General features: G+C 39.5%; 1 protein-coding gene across 1 annotated transcript in view; it reads left to right on the plus strand.

The window, feature by feature from the left end:
* Positions 1 to 20,891, plus strand: part of Prkdc (protein kinase, DNA-activated, catalytic subunit) — a 156,463-nt gene that overhangs the window by 77,758 nt on the left and 57,814 nt on the right. The window contains exons 43-57 of the mRNA XM_050125161.1: positions 1,726 to 1,894; positions 2,330 to 2,395; positions 3,414 to 3,486; positions 4,954 to 5,102; positions 5,598 to 5,732; positions 5,892 to 6,011; positions 7,669 to 7,809; positions 9,316 to 9,467; positions 10,042 to 10,173; positions 12,112 to 12,223; positions 13,499 to 13,623; positions 13,711 to 13,860; positions 16,853 to 17,026; positions 18,179 to 18,277; positions 19,374 to 19,581. Coding sequence (XP_049981118.1) covers positions 1,726 to 1,894; positions 2,330 to 2,395; positions 3,414 to 3,486; positions 4,954 to 5,102; positions 5,598 to 5,732; positions 5,892 to 6,011; positions 7,669 to 7,809; positions 9,316 to 9,467; positions 10,042 to 10,173; positions 12,112 to 12,223; positions 13,499 to 13,623; positions 13,711 to 13,860; positions 16,853 to 17,026; positions 18,179 to 18,277; positions 19,374 to 19,581 — 2,005 coding nt within the window. The remainder of the gene's footprint in view (positions 1 to 1,725; positions 1,895 to 2,329; positions 2,396 to 3,413; positions 3,487 to 4,953; positions 5,103 to 5,597; positions 5,733 to 5,891; positions 6,012 to 7,668; positions 7,810 to 9,315; positions 9,468 to 10,041; positions 10,174 to 12,111; positions 12,224 to 13,498; positions 13,624 to 13,710; positions 13,861 to 16,852; positions 17,027 to 18,178; positions 18,278 to 19,373; positions 19,582 to 20,891) is intronic.

A 20,891-nucleotide genomic window follows, 5' to 3' on the forward strand; every position in this document is an offset into this window, starting at 1 on the left:
GGAGGAGGAGGAGGAGGAGGAGGAGGAGGAGGAGGAGAAGGAGATAGATGGCTGTGAATAAAGTCCTGAATAAACTGCTGCAAGAAGAGCTCTGGGTGTTGCGCCTTCCTTGCTGGTCGAGGGTGGACGCGACAACAAGCAGTTGGGAGCCTCCTGGTATATACTGGGAGCTGAGCTCAGGTCATCTGGGAGTGCTCTTGTCAGCCGCATACTTAGCTTGCATAAAGAATGAAGCTCTGCTGGAGCTCTGTGGTAGTGCTTGCCTGGCAAGTTAACGCCTCAGATTTAAACTCTTTCACATCTTCCCTACTACCACTTCTCCTCTGAATGGATTAGTATATTAATGCATTTCAGTAGCATGGAGTACAGTAAGAAATTATAGTTTTTCTATCATTTGAAATTGAAAAGCTCTCTGTAAAGCATAAACTAATGAAACATATTTTCTCTACAAATTGGCTTCTAATGAAGTCCTCCCAGATTGGACAGACTTTACCGGGTCTCATTTTGCATCTCAGACATGCATTCTTCTTTCTCACCCTAGTCCACACCTTATCTTCTCAGTGGATGATATCATCATCTATCCATTTGTATATGCAGGAAACATAGGAGCTGCATTCATTTCTTCATTTGACTGTCCCTAACCTCCATTAGTACCCAGTTGTTAGCCAAATGTAATCAGTTTGATCCTTTATTGTTCCTCAAAGTAATGCACTTATATCTTTTCCCTTTTGTGTATCGTGTCCTAACTTGGACTGCTTTCTAAGGTGTTACAGTTGTCTCAGTCTGAATTATTTCTCTGCTAGGCTTGTCTTTCTTTGCTGTTGCCTCGACTGCAGAATCATAATCAACTGGATGCAAATTTAGTCTATTGTCTTCAGCAGCAGGGCTCATCCGATATTGCTGAGTCTGTGGGCCATGTAGTCTCCAGCAGGTCTCATAGCATACTATGAACAAGCCGTAAATTATATCTAAATATAGGTGCATGGTTGTTTCAAGAAAACCTTTGAAAAACAGGGGCTATCTGAGTGGTTTATTGAACCCACCCTGCAGGATGAAATACACACCTCTTAGTATGGTAGGTAAACTCTGCTGAGAACACCTTCCTTTCCCTCGCTTTGCAAACCTTTATTGCATCAACATCCTTGTGATAATGCCACAGAACTTTTCTAAGTGTCCCTCCTCTCTGCTAATAATATCTATGTACATTTATGCTTTAGCCAACTTACATCTCAAAGTTCAGCTTAAGTCATGCACAGTGGTATGCATGTGGAGGGCCATAGTGGTTTTTGAGACTCTTATATAAATAGGGGAGGTCTTGGGCACAGGAATTAAAGGCCCCATTCAACAACACTATGAGACCCTTTCTCTTAACAATCTCTATAACTCCAATTAAAAAGCAAACAAAAACCAAATTAAATCCTTAGCTCAGGTATTTTTCACTTACGTCTTTTGTTAGCACCTTAGATTGTTGGTCCATATTCTTGCTTCTTCATCCTGAGTGTGCTTGCTGTTGCACTTAACACTATGTTATCAAATGTGTGCACATGTCCTGTGCTATGAGATGCTAATGTGCTTGTTTGTATATTTCTAAGACCTAGTACTGTGCTGGGAGAATCATGACACCTGAGATTAGCGGAATTGAATTAGGTTTTATTAACAGCTACTGATTCAAACGTCGACGTCCATTATTAAGTAAGTTGATGTTCATCCTGATCTCATCTGCAGGTCATGCCATGATGCCTTTACAGAGAACATGGCAGGGGAGAGCCAGTTGCTGGAGAAGAGAAGACTTTATCATTGTGCTGCATACAATTGTGCCATTTCCCTAATATGCTGTGTCTTCAATGAATTGAAATTTTACCAAGGTTTTCTGTTTAGCGAAAAACCAGAAAAGGTGAGTGTTCCCAGGGACGTTCCCTATGGCTGACTGAGACTGGAGGATTGGAGGATTTCAACCGTTAAAATTTTACCAATTAAATTTATATCGTATTTCCAACTCTCCTATGGTTTTAAGTATTAGGGGATTACCTCTGAAGTGCTTCTCCGATTTTGGGGTGTGTAATTGGAGATGGAAATGAGACAGCTTCTCAGTATCCCAGGTTTGCCTCAAATTCACTGTGTAGCTTAGTGACCTTAGCCTTAATTCTTTTACCTCAGCCTTCCAAGAGATTACAGGTACCTACCACTCTATATGCTGCTGACGTCAGAGCCCAGAGTACTTCCAACTGATCCACACCCCCAGTCTACTGTGACTTATTGAATAGAATTATCCCTTTTGTATTCTTACTCATAAAGTCAGATATTTTCATATAGGTTTTTCTTTTTATAGAACTTGTATATTTTTGAAAATTTGATAGACCTGAAGCGTTGCTATGCATTTCCTATAGAAGTTGAGGTAAGTAAAAATTTCAATTTTGTTTCTAAATTAAGAATATTATCAAATATTGTAGGGAAAAAGCAGGTTTTATTTTGAACATGCTAAGTATTCATTTGCTCTCAACTTCAAAATCAGGTAGTTTTGTGTTCTTATAAAACTGGCAACTGTAAAGTCTAGCAATTCCAAGTGTCCTTTCACATGACTGTACCAGCATTCATCAGCATTTACTTGTTCCTTCTCTTGATTGTGAAAGAAAGTATCAATAAAAAGAATTTGATTTCTGAGTCATTTTCTCCGACAAAGGAATTAAGATTTATACTGATGAGTCTGGCCCGGATTGGGAAGTCAGGGGAAGAGCTGGAAGATCTGCTGCAGAAGATGGGATTCATTTGGTTATCTAGGCTCTGCTTGCAGCCTCAGCAATGGGTGGGAAGATGACAGCGGCTGCTTTCACACCACATTGCACGTGGGAAAGTGGGCAGAGCACAAAACGTACATCCACGGGTTGTCCTTTTCCCTCACAGCTGTTGACCTGACCATCTCAGAGTGCCTCATCCATGCTCCGGAATGGGCTTTTTTGGAATAAGAATAGGAATGAAAATAGAATGTTTTCCCCTGGGCATGCGTTGAAAGAATGAAAACAAAAGCAAATTGCCCAGGCTTGTCTGAGCATGAACACTTGCTGTGTTACCTGCAAAGCACAATAAGGTGCTATAGCTGTACGGCTGAGAAAGCTTAGACTCAACTCAAAGGTCACATGAGAACTGTCAATCATACAGGCTCGTAAAAGCACCAAGCAGAGAATCATATCCAAGCTAAGTGTTTCAGTTAGGTTTGGGGACATCTATGGGAAAGGCTGGACTTGAAAACACATACACAGTTCTTTTTATGAATGGTTTTGAATACTTTTAAATTTAACAAAAAAAATGTCTTTTTTAGTTAGTAATGGGAGGAGGGTCTAGAATATTACTAAAACAAAAAAGATGTGACCATGAATCTAAAACAGTTTAAATGGTGTATTTGTTTTACCTAATAGGTTCCAATGGAAAGAAAGAAAAAGTACATTGAAATTAGGAAGGAGGCCAGGGATGCAGCAAATGGGACTTCAGGTAGGACACTTTCAGAGTGATTTGGAATGCTTCTCGTAGTTGATACTTGTTTATTAAAATGAAAACAAAAAGAGTGGCCAACAAAATGACTCCGTGAATAAAAAGTTCTTTCTTCATAAAACTTAAGACCTGAGTTTAAACCCTGGAACCTGTATAAATAAGCTGGATGCAGCGGTGCACATCTGCCATCCTAGCACTCCTGCAGTGCGATGGCGTACCACCCCCATGCTCACAGGCCAGCGGGCATGCTGTACACAGTGCAGCAGCAGAAAGGCGACCTGTCTTTTCAAAGTGGAAGGAAAGATCCTTCTCTTAAAAACATATTCCCTGACCTTCACTCATACACCATGATACACACTTGCCTACACAAACACACACACACACACATCCCCCCCCAATATGCAAATATGTAGTAATGATTTATAATTTTTTGTTTTGTTTTATTTTGAGACATGATCTCGATATTGTAGTCCAGGCTGCCCTGTAACACACTATGTAGACCAGGCTAGCGTCAAACTCATAGAAATCCACCCCCTCTACCTCTCATAGTTCTGGAACTAAAGGCATATGCCTCCATGCCCAGCAATGCATGATTTTTAATAAAAACTATTTTAATCACTCCAAAATGTTAAAATTTAATTTGGTTACTTTTTTATCATGTGACAGCTAATGTGTTTTGTTATTTGAACATATCTTGCATTTTTATTAATTATATCCTGGGTTAAATGTAAACCCTGTCCTGATTCTACTCTCCTGAACTCCCCACCTTCTTGCATTTGGCTTAGAACAGAGCTGCCAAGGCCCTTGACCTGCTGCCTGGCACACCTACCGCTCTCTCTGCTCCCCATTCCACTCCAGCGCTACAGCATCCTGTCTGTCTGTTGGCCCTAGACTTGCTTTGACCCTCCAATGATCTCAACTGGAGGCAATAATGTGCCTTGGAGCATTTTGTTTGCTATCAGCTTGTCAAAGAGACTGCCCCCAGTCCCTCTGATTAAACTTTATCTTCTCTCCTTTCACATGCTCCTTGTTTTGATGTGCATAAATGCTTATTTGTTTTTTATAACTTATTATTTTTTTATTTGAAAATAAAAATTTGGACCTATTTTCTAAATTCTTGACATATTTTATATCAGCTATTTTCAGTAGTATTCCTACATCTGTTATATTTGATGAGCAGAATATACATTAAAATTTTAATAGGTATTTCTATTAAAAATTGCATCCAGTTTAAATAAATAGATTTGTTTGTCTGTGACAGTAGAGAGTAACTAGTCAATAGTAGAAAAAGCAAGGGAGCTTTTTCCTGGGTTCCATTTGCTTATCTGTACAGTGGACTGGAAGAGCAGGATTGGTGAAAGCCTTAGCTGAAGCATCCTTTAATTTCAATATTATTTGAGTTTTGAGAAACATTTCTTACTGGTTGTATTTGAGTACAAATATATTTCCTTTCTGTTTATTTTTCAGGCAGTCCTCATTATATGTCTTCATTGTCATATTTCACAGAGAGTAGCCTAAGTGAAGAAATGAGTCAGTTTGATTTTTCAACTGGAGTTCAGAGCTACTCGTACAGCTTTCAAGATCGTAAACCTCCCACTGGCCATTTTCAGAGACGGGTGATCACATTTCTCACGTTAAGAGTGTTGTTGCAGTTTATAATGAGCTACTGCTGTGCCTAGTAATTGTTAGGGAATCAGGCTTTCTGTCAGCCTTAGTTGCCCTGGAATAGTAATGTTGATTTGGAGAACTTCTAAGGTGTAGGCCAGGTCCTTTGATTGTTAACTCAGCAATCAGATTTCATCAGTTAGAGGTCAAGACCACACAGGAATGAGCATAGGGATAGAGCTGAGGTCAAGACAGCAGGGGTGGTCAAACTGAGGTGTGCCTTGGCAAATGGCAGTCAGGGCTTATGTGCTTGGACTGTAAGGAAAACCTGAGGTTCTGTTCACTCTTTGGTTGTAAATTAAAACATCCCAAGTGTGTTTTATATTATTACCAAATTATTAGTTTTAGCTAAGTTATATTGTTTTCAGCTATTGCCGCTTAAATGAGCTTCTTGTATCCACTGTCATTTGTCAGTGGCATCTGCATTGCTGGGTTCTTTTTCATAGGAACAAGATCCCATGACCCAAGGTGACATCCTGGAGTTAGAGATGGATGAACTCAACCAACACGAATGCATGGCTACCATGACAGCCCTGATTAAGCACATGCAGAGAAATCTGATTACACCCAGGGTAGAAGAGGTATTTTTCTCCTAATCTTATGTTTTTCTCAATGTTATCCATTGGTGTTACTTCGGGGATTAGCTTTCATATTGACTAAACCACACTGCACATTAAAGAGACAGATTCTAGGATGTTCTTTTACTACAGTTTTCAGAGTAAGTGTGTGTTTTACTTCAGGATTCGAAGCCAAAAGATCTTCCTCCTTGGATGAAATTTCTTCATGACAAACTAGAAAATAAATCAGTCCCATTAAATATCCGTCTCTTCTTAGCCAAGCTTGTTATTAATACGGAAGAGGTATGTAATTTTATTTTTTTAAATTTAACAGTTCAGGGCAGTTTTGAGCATCAACTTTGAAAACACTACAACGATGGAGTGTTAAAGAAATAGAACGTGGAATTGTTATTCTTGCAATAAATCAACCAAACACATTTATACAGATCTTCAGAATGCTTTGGTCAAACGTCTCAATTAGTATCGGGAGTTAGAGGTGAACTTTCTATATGGTGTGTTTGGCACCTTTCTAAGGCTGCAAGCCTTCTTTGTTTACTATAGCAGATAGATGGGTTAAAATATTCCTGTTATCTTATGAAAAATGGCTATCTTTATCTAGGTAATAGGTAAATACATTAGGTTTTCTGCATATAACATATGCCAGAAAGGTGTACTCCCACCAGTAGAAGTCCTACTGTCCCAGGATACAGTGAGGCTTGTACGATGGCTTTGCAGGCCAGACATCCAAAATCAAAGGTGGCTCCTCTGATCCTGTACTGGTCTCAGGCATTCTCTGCATGGGGTTGATGTTCTTATATTCATACTGCCTCCTCAGTGTTTTTGTCTTTAAATTTCCTTTTTATAAGGACTTAGTGTGTCCTCATACAGAAGTATAAATATAAAGAGAAGTATAAAGAAATAACCTGTCTCCAAATAAGGTCATTTTTTGAAAGTTTCTTTGGAGAACAACAGATTAGGGGGGCATACAGTCCATAATATTCGGGAGCACAAATGATTTCTAGCTCATGTTCTTCCAAATGCTGGTTAACAGCTGCCACAGAAGAGCTGGGCACTATTGGTTGATTTCTCAGAGCTGACAGGAAAGCCCGTTACACTGCCACTGTGATTATACGGCTAAAACTGAGGGCCTGGGGAGCTTTCTTGGCCACGATCCTGGAGCCTGGTATATGTGTCTGTAGATTTCTTGACCTTTTGGCTAAGAATAAGTATAGACTGGAAGGAACACTTAGGGTTCTGGTCTCCAAAAGGAGGTAACCCAGACAGTTTTCACCTTACAGAACAAACTTATATTTGCATTCATTTTTAACATTTTAGCCTTTAGGTGTTTGTTATACTATAATACCATGATAAAGAATTTCACATGTGTATAGTTTATAGTAAAACTAGAGATATAGACAGAGTATGCTAGATAGTTTTGATCCTATGGGCATCTCCTTGGAAAGGAGAAGATGGGAAGACTAGAAGATAGTTTCGATTATAATCTTTTCCACCAAAGTGACATTCTGCAATTTTAAAGTAATGAAATTTAATTTGGTATATGTATATTCTTACTAGATTCCAGAGATCTTTAAAATGTGTTTAAAAAAGAGTGACTTAGAACATAGGAAGAAATTAAAATACTTAAGTACTTGTGCCTTCTGGTTTTTATAACTTTATTTCTTATATTTTTACACATGTGTATTAAATAATTTTCTATAGCTACATATTACTCAGGACAGAGTTGTTGAATTTTAAATAATGAGATACATTGTAAATCTATGTCTATTGAATATTTAGGTGTCCTTGAGCTGATTCAATGTAAATCGAATCTTACTGAGTTTGGTAAATGGAAGATTTCTATGAAGTCATAAATTGTCAGCTGATGGAGAACATATCTGTGTGTTAATACTTTAGTCTTGAGAGCAGTTATCTATATTTGGCATTTAAATTTTCTCTGTAGGTCTTTCGCCCTTATGCAAAGCACTGGCTCAGCCCCTTGCTACAGCTGGCTGTTTCCCAGAACAACGGAGAAGGAATTCACTACATGGTGGTGGAAATAGTAGCTACTGTTCTCTCTTGGACAGGCTTGGCTACGCCTACAGTAAGTAGCTATGCTACTGCTTCTCTTAAGTGGTAATATATCATTCTTTTTCTGATGCCCTACATTGGGGTGTCAGGTGCGCTAATGTCCCTGTGACATGATGTTGCTGTTTTAGCTCTAGTTGCATGGCTGTAATGCACCTATCTCCATTGTAGCACTTCTTACTTTTATCTTCTAGCTACCTTGGTAATCCCTTTGCCCTTGCCTTTCTTACTATAAACTGTTAGGTGTGGTTTTGTTTATTGTTTTTATTTGCTAGGAGACTGGAACCTGGGTGACAGAACTGTTGAGATTATCTCTATAATTGAGAGCATCTTCTGTGCTTCAGGTCCCTGGATTTGGGGACACTTATATGATAGTTTATTCACTCTCACAGTGCTAGCTGCTATCCAGGAAATTGTTGTGAGTGACTGCCAAGGAACTGCTATTGCCTCTTAGAGCAGATGGTTTGGACCCTTGTAGGTGGGTGTGGTGGAGCTTTGTTTACTCATTTGGAAACATGAACATGGGTAGTGTACAAAGGTGTACATAAGTTTATCACATGCAACATCTTTAATAGACACTTGGGTAGCTTTTTCACATCTTAGTGTCTGGATGTCCCTATTTTGTTTATTACACAATAAACTAAATCTAGATTTCTTGGTGTTACGTGATAAAACAGTTAATAGCATGAAAAAAGTGGGGTATTTAATTAGCTTATGAGCCATCAGAGAGACCATCACGAGCTCAACTACACTTGAGAAAGTGGAATTGCCAGTCATTGGCATAGCAACAGAAGTGAAAAAGGAAGTGGTAGTGCTGCTTTTGGTAACTTCCTGTGATGAAGGGAGCAGAAGCACTGGGATAGAAGACCAGCAGGTATCAGGTGGCCCAGTGATGAAAGACCCAGAAAGAAGGGCTCTTGCAGCTTCATTGAATCTGAGGTGGAGACAGTGAGGTATGAAAAGTGCAGTGGGTACTGGGAGAAACCAGCTTTAATGATTCCATTCCCGCCTTATATCAGGACTCAGCAGGACCTGGACAGGACTGTTGTCGGGGTCTCAGACGGAGACTGGGAATGAATCTCTGCACAAAGAATTTGAAGAACATGGCCAACCAGGGCCTGAGCCCTGAGGGCACAGTGCATTGACTGTGTACACATCGGAGCAGCCAGTTTCTCCCACCTACCTACCCAAGAAGGGTATTGTCTGTAGTCAGCAGTGAAAAACCACATAGGGTTTAACCAGAAACTAGATTCCTAAATAGAATGCGAGGTCTCTTTTAGAATTGGGTATTTGTGTTACTTCCAAGGCCAGCCAGGATGGTGCAGGTTTACAGTTCCACGACTTTGGAGGTACTGGTAGGAGGTTCAGTAGTTCAAGGGCAGCGTCGGCTGTTTAGTAAGTTTGAAGCGAGTCTGTGCTATGTGGAAACCTGTTTCAAAGCAACAACAGCAATGGGGGCGGGGTGAGATATTCTTCCAGAATAGAATATTATTTGTCTTACAAAATTTCAATGTGTTTTCAGGGGGTCTCTAAAGATGAAGTGTTAGCAAATCGATTGCTTCATTTTCTAATGAAACATGTCTTCCATCCCAAAAGAGCTGTGTTCAGACACAACCTTGAAATTATTAAAACCGTTGTTGAATGCTGGAAGGAATGTCTTTCCATCCCTTACAGGTACACATTTGCTATTTCTTAGAAAAAGGTCAAAGTGCAGCAAGTTTTAAATGGTAACGACAATGAAGTATAATTACATGAATTAACAGGAATATAATTATAAAGGATGGTCAAAGCCAAAAATAATTTTAGTAATAATTTGAAATAAAGTTCTTTTACAAAGTAAATTTTGCTACTGATAAAACCACATCCCCAAAGTTTAAGACCAGAAGCATTTCTGGGTGCTCAGTGGCTCCCCACCCAGCTCTTCAGCCCTTCCCTCACTTTGCCTCCTCACTTGGCAACTGAAGTATTCTGCCCTGCGCCACCCCAGCCAGGGGTACCTCACAGTCTTTGCTGGATGACTTGTAGCCTTCCTAGCCTGAAGTGAACTAAAACTTTTAAAAAGTTACTATTAGCTGACAGGGTTGGGACAAGTAATTAGAATAGCCAAGAACTAACAAGTGGGTATCAACAAGTAGGGCTCTTGGAAGTAGGAAAGGGCCAAGTGTTCCTTGTACTATTTAGCTGAAAATTTGCTTTATCTTCCTGTTTCTCATTCGTTATGTGTTTTCTCCCTTGTGCTGTGTTACAGTTTAATATTTGAAAATTTTTCACATAAGGACCCTAATTCTAAAGACAATTCTGTAGGAATTCAATTATTGGGCATTGTAATAGCTAATGACTTGCCTCCCTACGACCCGAAGTGTGGCATACCGAGTACCAAGTAAGTACATGCTTTCTACTTGGTTCTTTTATAAAGTCTTTGGATATAATTTTCTTTTTTTTTTAAAGATTTATTTATTTATCTATTTATTTATTTATTCATTTATTATGTATGCAGTGTTCTGTCTATCTGTATGCTTGCTGGCCAGAAAAGGGCACCAGATCTCATTACAGGTGGCTGTGAGCCACCGCATGGTTGCTGGGAATTGAACTCAGGACCTCTGGAAGAGCAGCCAGTGCTCTTAACCTCTGAGCCATCTCTCCAGCCCCTGGATATAATTTTCAAATATAATATTGATACCTTTAAGAACCAGACACAAATACTTGTACCTAAAATTATAAGGTTGAATTTATAAGCCATTTGGGAGGAGAAATATATCTGGAGTGAAGGAGGAATGTAGGTTATAAAAAATTAATTTAATTAATTAATTAATCACGAAGGCTCAAAGATAAAGGTGCTTGCTGCCAAGCTTGATGGTTTCCGTTTGATCCCTGGGATGCGCTGATGGAAGGAGAGAACCAAGTCTCCCAAGCTATTCCATGAACTCCACACATATACTGTGTAATAAATAAGTGTAATAGAAAATCTTTAATTAATGTAATTTTCTGTATATAGCTTTAAACAGAAGTTGTTAAGTACTTTCTTTTTCTTTTTTTCCTTTTGTGCTTGTGGAGGATGCCTGCGTGTGTGGGAGGGCTCCTACCCATGCATGTAGATGCAGAGGCCAGCAGAAGGCATCAGTTGGCTTTCTTTATTACTTTCTGCTTTATTCCCTTTCATCTGTGTTGGATGGCCAGCCAGCTCCTGGGATATGCTTGTGGGGGTGCTCAGGTCCCCATGTTTATACAATAAATTGTCTTACCCAGTGATCTATTTCCCCTGCCCTCTTCTTTTTGAAACTGGCATTTTAAACATTGACTCTTGTAAGTACTGTGGGCTCTATAAGAGGATTTGAACTGTTTTGACTTTGAAGGGGAACCCCTATACTGGCAGCTCTCTTCCTGGGCTCTAGCCTCAATTTCCCCTGTCCTGATGGCAATCACATATTCAAGTAAGATGGCCATGAAAGAAGCTATAGAGATATAGTTTAGAACATGACAAAAGGTATTGGCCATTTTTTTTTTAAAGTCAGGATCTCACTACATAGCTCTAAACTTGGTCTGCAGTCCAGGTTGTCCTCAAACTCAGAGAGCCACCTGCCTCTGCCTCCCAAGTTCTGGGATTAAAGGTGTGCACCAAAATGCTGGCTTCTTGCCCTGCTCTTTAAGATTTTTGAAGTTGATGTCTCTATGATGCTGTGTAGGTTTGGCCCTGCACTCCTGGACCTCTCACCTCTATGGGGAGACAGGGCAATTTCAGTTCTGGTTGGTTCCTATTGGCGGTTCATATATTGCTGCTGTTGCTATAGATAGTGTGGGTTCAGAGCTAAGGCAGCCAGTAGCTCAGCATAGACTAAAAAAACTCTTGTTTTCAAATGTGAGCTTTTGGAGTCCTGTTTTTATCACCTGTTTTTTTTTTTTTTTTAAATCATCTTTATTACCACAAAGAGCCTGTAAAGACCAAGAGTTAATGTGTCACTACCTGCACAGAGAATTCACCCTTCTCTTTTTCAACATTGTGTTGTCGGTAGGTATCCCTGACAGGGAATCTTAGTCTTAGATACTCCCGTCTTTATCTCCTGTGGTTTTCTCTGGTGTCTAGCAGAGAGCTATCCTCTCATTGGTGACCAGAGATTGACAGTAGACTTTCATGGTTATGATGACAGCCCATAAATCTATATTCATGCACATTTAAATCTATGTTCAAGCAAATTGCATCACATTTTATATTTATATTTTCTCAATTTTCCTATTAATATAACAGGAAGAGAATTGTTTCATTTTTATGTCAAGCATTCTAATGGATTGTTTTTATGCTTGTTTTCTGTGTTTATTACAGATATTTTGAAGCTTTGGTCAATAACATGTCCTTTGTGAAGTATAAAGAGGTTTATGCAGCTGCAGCAGAGGTTCTAGGACTGACTCTTCAACATGTTACTGAGAGGAAACACGTGAGTGCTGCAGTGTCTTCTGATTTTGATTAGCCCGTGTCCTCCTTGAGACAAACGGACACTGTGCACATCCCGTGTTTCCATAGCACTTGTGGTGGGCTGCTGCATAGGGACTGAGGCGTGCCTAAGTGCATGAAGCCCTGCCCTCCCCACCAGCTCGAAAGCCAGCAAGCAGTGGTGAGTTCTCACTGCTGTGTTCAGGTTGGCTAACTAGGCAGCCACTACCCCCAGGTGGTCCTCTTAACCATAGTGTACCTGTCCTGTATTCTGTTTGCCTGATCTGTCCTGTTCTTTCTTTACTTGCTAAACTGACCATTTTATCCTGTCACCAGATTAAATACTTTTAATGAATTTAATTTAATGTAAGTAATATTACATCTTAGTCAGGCAGCACTCCATGTTGATCTGTAGTTTCAGCCCTAACATACACTGGATGTATGTATCTGTTAGCAGTGAAATAATTAAAATAGTCTACATGACATTTAAAATCATGGGAATTTATGGTTAAGAATTTCCCCTGCACATAACTTTTAAATAGTCTCAGCAGTAAGTTTGTGTTGAAAAACTATCCATTTAGACTTTATGCCTTTAAACAGTTGTAAGGATTTTCCATATTTGTGGGGAGACACAACTGAAATGAGTATTTTCATGACTTCCAAAAAGTCTTCCTTGAGTACATCGTCTATACTGAATATCTGCTTTTGAAGACTTACAAGTTGATTCTATACCCTAGAGGCTCAGCAGGAAACAGGTAGGCCATATCTCTGCTATGAGAGAGATAGAATTTGGGTCAGAAAACCAACAGTGTACAAATGAATATTTAAAAGTAGTAATGAATGATAAAGAGAGAGAGTGATATATGCAGGAAGACCATGGAAGGGTCTGTTGAGCGAGAGTTGCTAGAACTCAATAGGCGTATTTGACCAAGGTACCTAAAAAATGTGTATTGCACTGTATTTGATAAACATTAAACTAAAACTACTTGTATCCTCTCAGAAGACTTACTTTCTATGTCAGAAGGAAACACAGTGCCCAAGCTGTGGCCTTGCTCACTCACTGCAGTCGAGGCGTGGGAACCCTGTGGCTGTCCAATGGCTAATGCAAACCAGCGGCTCTTCCTTGCACTCAGTTTCATCACTTGAGTGTGAACCTTGGTGAAGATCATAATATTGGACATATTCTTGGGTTGACTTAAATAATTAAAATACATTTAGATTTTAGCGCTTAACATAATGTTCCACTTTGGTATGTTTGAAAAGAAACTTTATTTTTCAGGTGATAGCAGAGTCAATATATGAACTGGTTGTAAAACAACTAAAGCAACATCAAAATACTATGGAAGACAAATTTATTGTGTGCTTAAACAAAATAGTGAAGGGCTTCCCTCCTCTAGCTGACAGGTAGGGACAACACAGGAGGTGAACCAATGAGTAGGGGCTGAGGGAGAGTGTCGGGGCCATCTTCTCATGAATCCTCTTACTTACCAGTTTCTTGAATGCCGTGTTCTTTCTACTGCCAAAATTTCACGGAGTGATGAAGACACTTTGCCTGGAGGTTGTGCTTTATCGTGCAGAAATGACTACAGGCTTGTACTTACAGCTAAAGAGTAAGGACTTTCTCCAAGTCATGAAACATAGGTAAGGTAACATGAGGCCTCACTGCCCAGAGTATAGCCTGGTCACAAAATGTCCAGTTGCCCATGTATCTCTACACTAGGAACCACTTGTGGGTGGCTGTTCAAGAGAAGCATATTTGTAAAAGAAATGAAAGTATAGGAGTGATATGTGAGCCAGCACAGCCGCTCTGTTTCTGGAGCCTTGGGTAGCCATGTCCAGTCCCATCCTTGCATATGTCTTTCACAAATGAAGAACACTGTTGTACTGTAGTGCCTCAGGCTCACTTGAGATTTGCACATGACATTTCTGTTCTATTTTGATGGGCAAGAGCCTTCTTATGCTAAAATCGTTCACTTCTCTTCAAAGATGCCATAGAGTAGACAGTAATTTTAAAATAAAACAGTTGGTCCCTTTACATTTGTGATCTGTGTGTATGTACTTTCACAGTGATAAGATACTGGTAAGTGTGTAATGTTCTGATAACAAAGATTAAATGTCCTTTTATGTTCTGCTCTCTTCCAGTACGTACTCAAAGCTGACTTCTTTAAGGAATATGAGACCCTTAGATAAGGAAAGACACTTGCTTATTTAGGACTTAGGGCACACTTACATTACTGTCTGATGTACTAGGTAGCACCTGAAATTGCTTTTGAACTAAATCCTTCATATTTTTAGCTTATTTTGTCTGCCACCATTTGTCTCTTTAAATGAACTTTATTTTGAAATAATAATCTTATAGTTGCAAAAAAGTTAAAAGATACCATTTAAAATTCCCATATATCCTTTCATCTCTTCTTTTACATGATTGTTAAAATTAAGAAATTGACATCACTATCAAATAAACTAGAAAATTCGGTAGGCTTTAGCCATAAAGTTATTTGACCCTGGATTGTGTGTGTGTGTGTGTGTGTGTGTGTGTGTGTGTGTGTGTGTGTTGTTTTGAATTATTGCTTCAAGCTTGCCGTTCATTATTAGTCACTTCATATTTTCAAATTTCTACATTTTCGTCTTCCTTGGGTGTATGCACCTGGAACTCACCAGTTTCTTCCTGATTGGCTATTTTGGCAGGGGGCGGGGTGTTCCATTGTAAATAGTAGTCTTTTATGATTCCATTTTAAAATAATTTTTTATTTATTCTTTAACAATTTTACACTTGTAATGCCTTTTGATAAGAATCATTCCCAGTTCTCTGCTGTTCCCTTCTCACTGCCAATAGAACCCTTCTTCCTAACACCTTTCCCTGCTCTGACTTTTATACCTCTCCTCCACACTTTCTCTAGTCCATTGAGTTTAACTTGTACCTTCATAAATGTAGGGTTATTTACTGGATCATGGGCAACATACTAGTGGGTACACCACTGAAGAAAAACGACTCACAGTCCCCCAGCAAGTATAAACTACCAATAGCTTCTCAGCTAGGAGTGGACTGTCATGAGCTCCCATCACATGCCGGTGGTAGAATGTTAAAAGGCTCAGTCCTGGGCAGATGCTTCAATGAGTACATGTGTGCAGTGGCCAGCTTGTGTCCTGAAGACAGCACTTCACAGTATTCTTAGGTTCTTACCATTCTTTCTACTCTGGATCAATGATGCTCCCTGAGACTTTGGGGGCTGGATGGCTTAAATAGCTATCTTGTTAAGACTGAACAATCAATAGTCACTTCTCAGCACCTTGTCCATTTGTGACCATTATCCACTTACAAAAACAAACTTTACTGGCCAAGATTGAGAGCATCACTAATCTATGGGTACAAATATAGATACTTAGAAGGTGTGTATTATTTAGCAAAACAACAGTAGTAAGTTTTACCCTCTAAGGCCTATGACCTTCCTAGCCATGAGCTTTCAACAGGGTTTATAGTACAGGCTTGAATTCCTTTTTATGGATCAAGCCTCAGACTAATCCGAAAGCCATTGGTAACCCCTGTAGCATTCATTAGCACTGTTGTACCAGTCGGCACATCTTGTTGCCTTGTGTGTGGGTTCTACCACTAGGTAGAACCAGTGATGACTTTTCTTCTTCAGTGGCCTGGGTAACATAGCACCTTCCAGAACTATGAAAGCTAGCCATCAGGGAGGAAGTTTTCAAGTCAGTTCCAGTTTTATTTCTCTGTGTCCTGCAATCACACTGTATGATGCTTCAGCAGTAGGGTCTTATCATCTAGTTCTAATGGTCAACTAAGTATAATAGCAACAACCTGCATTATTCTGAGGTTCTCTGGCACTTTCTTGACCATCAACGCATAGAGAGGTGGCCTATGCCTGGCTTTTGGATTTTCATTTAATAACCCATAGCTTGTGTCAGCAGTATTGTCCACCCCTACAAGCTAGCTCATTTAAACACTTTAAAAAAATCTACTACTTATTTATTTACTTTTTTGAGACAGGGTTTCTCTGTAGCCATAGCTGTCCTGGAACCCACACTATAGACCAGGCTGGCCTCAACCTCATAGAGATCCTCCTGCCTCTGCCTCCTGAGTGCTGGGATTAAAGGCATGCGCCACCACCACCTGGCAATTAGCTTGCAAGTAATACGTTTCTATAAGGCTCTCCTTTGTTATGGGTAATATCCCCAAACTTTCTTCAGCCCCATCCTCTCATCCCAGTCCCCCCTTAAACCTTTCCACCCCTTGTAGTTTTCCTTCTTTCCCTTATCCTTACCCCATGCTTCATCTACTTTGCATGTCACAAGTGCTTTTTCTGTCTACTCCCCACTTAGCTCCTCTTCCCCTCTCCCGTCTAATGGGTCCTTTCTAGCTTCCTGACTTCTGTAGACACTACAATTAAACACATAAATCTCCAGTTTTGAAGCTAGGCTCCAATTACTAGAGAACATGCAGCAGTTGTCTCTCTGGGTCTGGATTACTGCTTTCACTAGTAGACTTTAAATGTACTACTCTGAATTATAAAAGTTTTGAAACTTTAGGATAAGAAGAAAATATTGCTTGTCATACTTTGTAAGTATGATAATAAACATCATTAAATTTATGTGTTATCAAAAATCTTTCTTATAGAGATGATGAAAGACAAAAGGTGTGTTTGGATATAGTTTATAAGATGATAGCAAAATTAAAACCAGTAGAACTTCGAGAACTTCTGCATCCTGTTGTGGAATTTGTTTCCCATCCTTCTCCAACGTGTAGAGAGCAAATGTATAATATTCTTATGTGGATTCACGACAATTACAGGTTAGCCTTCATTCTGTTTTATATCCCTTTTATAAAAACCTGTGTATGATATGTGTGAATGTGTGTGTGCGTTACAAACATGTGCCTCTGCACACACAGGAATCAGAGGACAGTCTCAGGTTTTGGTCCTCCCTTTCCACTTGTTTCAGACACGGTCTGTATTTTGTACACATGACTGTGTAGAGCAGGCTAGCGAGACTCTTGGATCACAGATGTGCACTACTTCCCCAGCTTTGCTAGGGGTTTGAACTCAGTTCCATATGCTTGCACAGCAGTTGCTTTACCCACCAAACCATCTCCCCAGGCCTCTGTTAACCATTTTTGAAGGATTTGTGTGGGTACTTTTTGTGATTTGGAATATAAGAAAACACTTTTAGCAATATGACTAATAGCTGAAACAAGTTTATTTCAATATATTGAATTATCATTTTTGTTTGTTTGTTTTTGGTTTGTTGAGACGATTTCTCTGTGTAGCTTTGAGCCTGTCCTGGAACTCATTCTGTAGGCCAGGGTGGCCTTGAACTCACAAAAAACTGTCTCTGCCTCCTGAGTGCAGAGATTAAAGGCGTGCACCACCACCACCTGACGAATGATCCTTTTTTGCTATTCTTTCATGAATATGTAGGAAATAGAAAGTAAAATTATCAATTGAGTTAGAAATATAGGAGTCGGGCTGGAGAGATAAGAGGCTTGCTGCTTTTCCAGAGTTTAATTCTCATTACCCATGACACGTAGCTCCCACAACTTCCTGTAACTCTAGCTCTAAGATAGCTACTGTTATTGTCTAGTCTTTGCAAGCATTGCATGCATGTGCACACACGTGAGTGCACACAGATTAAATCGAGGTTTTTGGGTTTTTTGGCTTTTTTTTTTTTTTTTTTTTTTTTTTTTTTGTATATGAGTGTCTCTGCCTCCTGAGTGCTGGGATTAAAGGCATACGCCGCCACCACCTTTTAAGAGACATATCCCTCAGGTACCTGCAGAGGTAACAGGCAGAACTCAGCGTACAAAGATCTGACCTGATCTCACACCTTTTGCAGTTCTACTGAATTGCCTTGGGTACCAGTCTCATAGAAACCCACCTTTGCTTTAATTCAGACTGTGTGATTGGAGCAGAGCAGAATACTGATATTTTGTTATTTTCCCAAACAGAGATCCAGAAAGTCAAATGGATCAAGACTCCAAGGAAATTTTTAACCTGGCCAAGGATGTGCTGATTCAAGGACTGGTTGATGAGAACGTTGGACTCCAGTGTGTGCTTCTTCTGGAATAAATTAGATGAGGATTCGGTTATGTTATAGACTAGCTTAAAGTGTTTACTCTGGTGCCTTCGTTCTCTCTGCTTCTTGCATTTTCTAATCCTTAGAAAAATGTGTTTTAAATCACATGAAGAATAAGATTTTGAAATCCTGACAGGTTATTTGAAAATAAAACTTGTGAAAAGATGGTTAGGGCAACGTGCTTATGCAGTGGGCTGGTTAAAGATTTTTTAAGTTGAAACAGACTGTAATGACAACTGTTCTGTTTTCTATTTAGCACATAGAGTTAAAAATCATGGTAATATCAAGGTTAAATGAAGTGTTGGGCACCTTAGCATTAGGAAGACACCATATGTTTATTCTATGTGGAGATACAAACAATAACGGTTGTTCTCTGAAGTGCCCTAACTCAGCTGTGTGAACATCTTATCAAATGCCAACCACAGAACAAGGACAGTTGTTAATATGATCTGACATATTACTTACTTTTCATTGGCTTCAATTTTAAATGCACTGAACTTTTAACAGTTTATATTTAAATTTCATACGTAGTTGTCTGTTGAAAAGTCCAATATGTTTTGTTTTGTTTTTCTCTTGGGGCAATACTAAGGATTGAATTGAGAGCCTTATATGTATCAGGCTAGCAGTGTAATAACTGACCCTTGTTCCTGGTCCTAACTTGATTTTAAGTTTTGAATACATTGTGACAGTAATTTTTGCAGAAAATTGTTTTAACAAAGCAGTAAAGATTATATGAAATTCACTTTTGATCCTGGGCATCCACATGAGACTTGTGTGATAGGCAAGGGCTCCACCCCTGAGTGAGCCACAACTACTACTGGCTTGTTAAAATGCTTTTGTGTCACAAAATTGTTAGTGCTATATGCTCATTGCTGTAACTCTCCAGTGTGTCAGATGTGCGGTTGTTGGAGACATTTGTCCTTCAGAACCTCTGACTATATTGTGATTGTCTTCCCGTTCATCTGAGAGCTGTGTGAATGAAGAGCTGGGAGTTCCCACGTGACACTGTGGGCATTGCATCCTTCCCTTTGCTGGTATCTAAGCCTGTGTTTCTCTTCACTTTTCAGATTAATTATTCGGAATTTCTGGAGCCATGAAACCAGATTACCATCCAATACATTGGACCGATTGTTGGCATTAAATTCTTTATATTCTCCAAAAATAGAAGTTCACTTTTTAAGTTTAGCAACAAATTTTCTGCTTGAAATGACCAGGATAAGCCCAGATTATATAAACCCAATCTTCGAGCATCCTCTGTCCGAGTGTGAATTTCAGGTGAAGTGCTTGTCATGGTGACTATTGCATGTTTCCCCTGTTGTTAATGAATGTCTTCTAAGATGGTTAAACTAACATCGTTAATACTTTGAAATGTGCACATACTCCTTTCTAAGGTACTAGCACGTGCTTCCTTTCCCCTGATGTCATACACCCTTTATCCTCTCAGACTCCACTGGACCTCTCACCTTCCTGTTCTTCCTCCCACCTACCTGGGAGAGATAGGGTTGAAGCATCACCTGACCCAAATACTATCCAAGCATAACCCTGCTTAGCTGTGGCCATAGATCAAGTTCACAGCTTCTTGTGGTAGCTTATTAATGGGTATGGCCTGGTGTGTTCCTTAGTGCAAATTACATACCCCTTATCTGAAATTGTTGGGACTACAAGTGGTTTGATTTTGTGTTATTTTTGGATTTTGAGATATTTGCATGTCCAATGGTACCTGTTTATTTGTTTGTTTATTTATTTATTCATTCATTCATTCTTTCATTCTTAGAATTTTATAGTATTTACATCATTTAACCTCTTCTCTCTCCTCCCTTCTCACAGGTCCCATCCATACTCCCCAACCCGCACTCCCTCTTAAATTCATGGCCTCTTTCTTTAGCTGTTATTATTATACACACACATTCACATGTGAAAATATATAAATATAACCTACTGAGTCCATTTAATGTTGTGTGTATGCATATGTCTTTAGGGCCGACCATTTGGTATTGGATAACTAACTAGGGGCCTCTTCCTTGGAGACGACTGATTCTCCCTTATTCAGCAGTTATTCTCTGTAGCTTTTCACCTAAAAGTAGGGTCTTAGGAGATTTCCCCCATCCACATAGGCATGTCACCTAGTATTGTCATTGTTCAGGGCTTCTCTAGCTTTGGGCAATCATATTGTTGAGAGCCCATGGGTGCAGCCCCCATCATATTGAGAAGACGCAATCCTGAAGCAGATGTCTTGGTCTTCAGGCTCTTACAGTCTTTCCAGCCCTTCTTCTTCCATGTTTCCTGGGAGTTAGGTACAGGTTGCCTTATAGTTGTATCAGTTGGGATTGGGCATCTTTTGGTTAGTTGTCTTCATTTTTGACCATTTGTAACAGTCTCTTTCTGCTGTAAAAAGAAAATTAAAAAGAAAAATGAAGTGTCTTTGATAATAGGTCATAGGGAGATGCCAGGCATAAATAACGAACTTCATTTGTATTTCATTTCTAGCTGATGCACATAGCCTAAAGGTAAAATATAAGTAGTTCTTTAGCACATGGGTGAGCTGAGTGGCAAGACTAGTGATAGTTGTGTTGTGGCACCGTTGG

The sequence above is a fragment of the Alexandromys fortis genome, unplaced genomic scaffold, assembly GCF_014885135.2.
Source record: "Alexandromys fortis isolate MF-2015 unplaced genomic scaffold, M_Fortis_MF-2015_v1.1 scaffold_239, whole genome shotgun sequence".
NCBI lineage: Eukaryota > Metazoa > Chordata > Mammalia > Rodentia > Cricetidae > Alexandromys > Alexandromys fortis.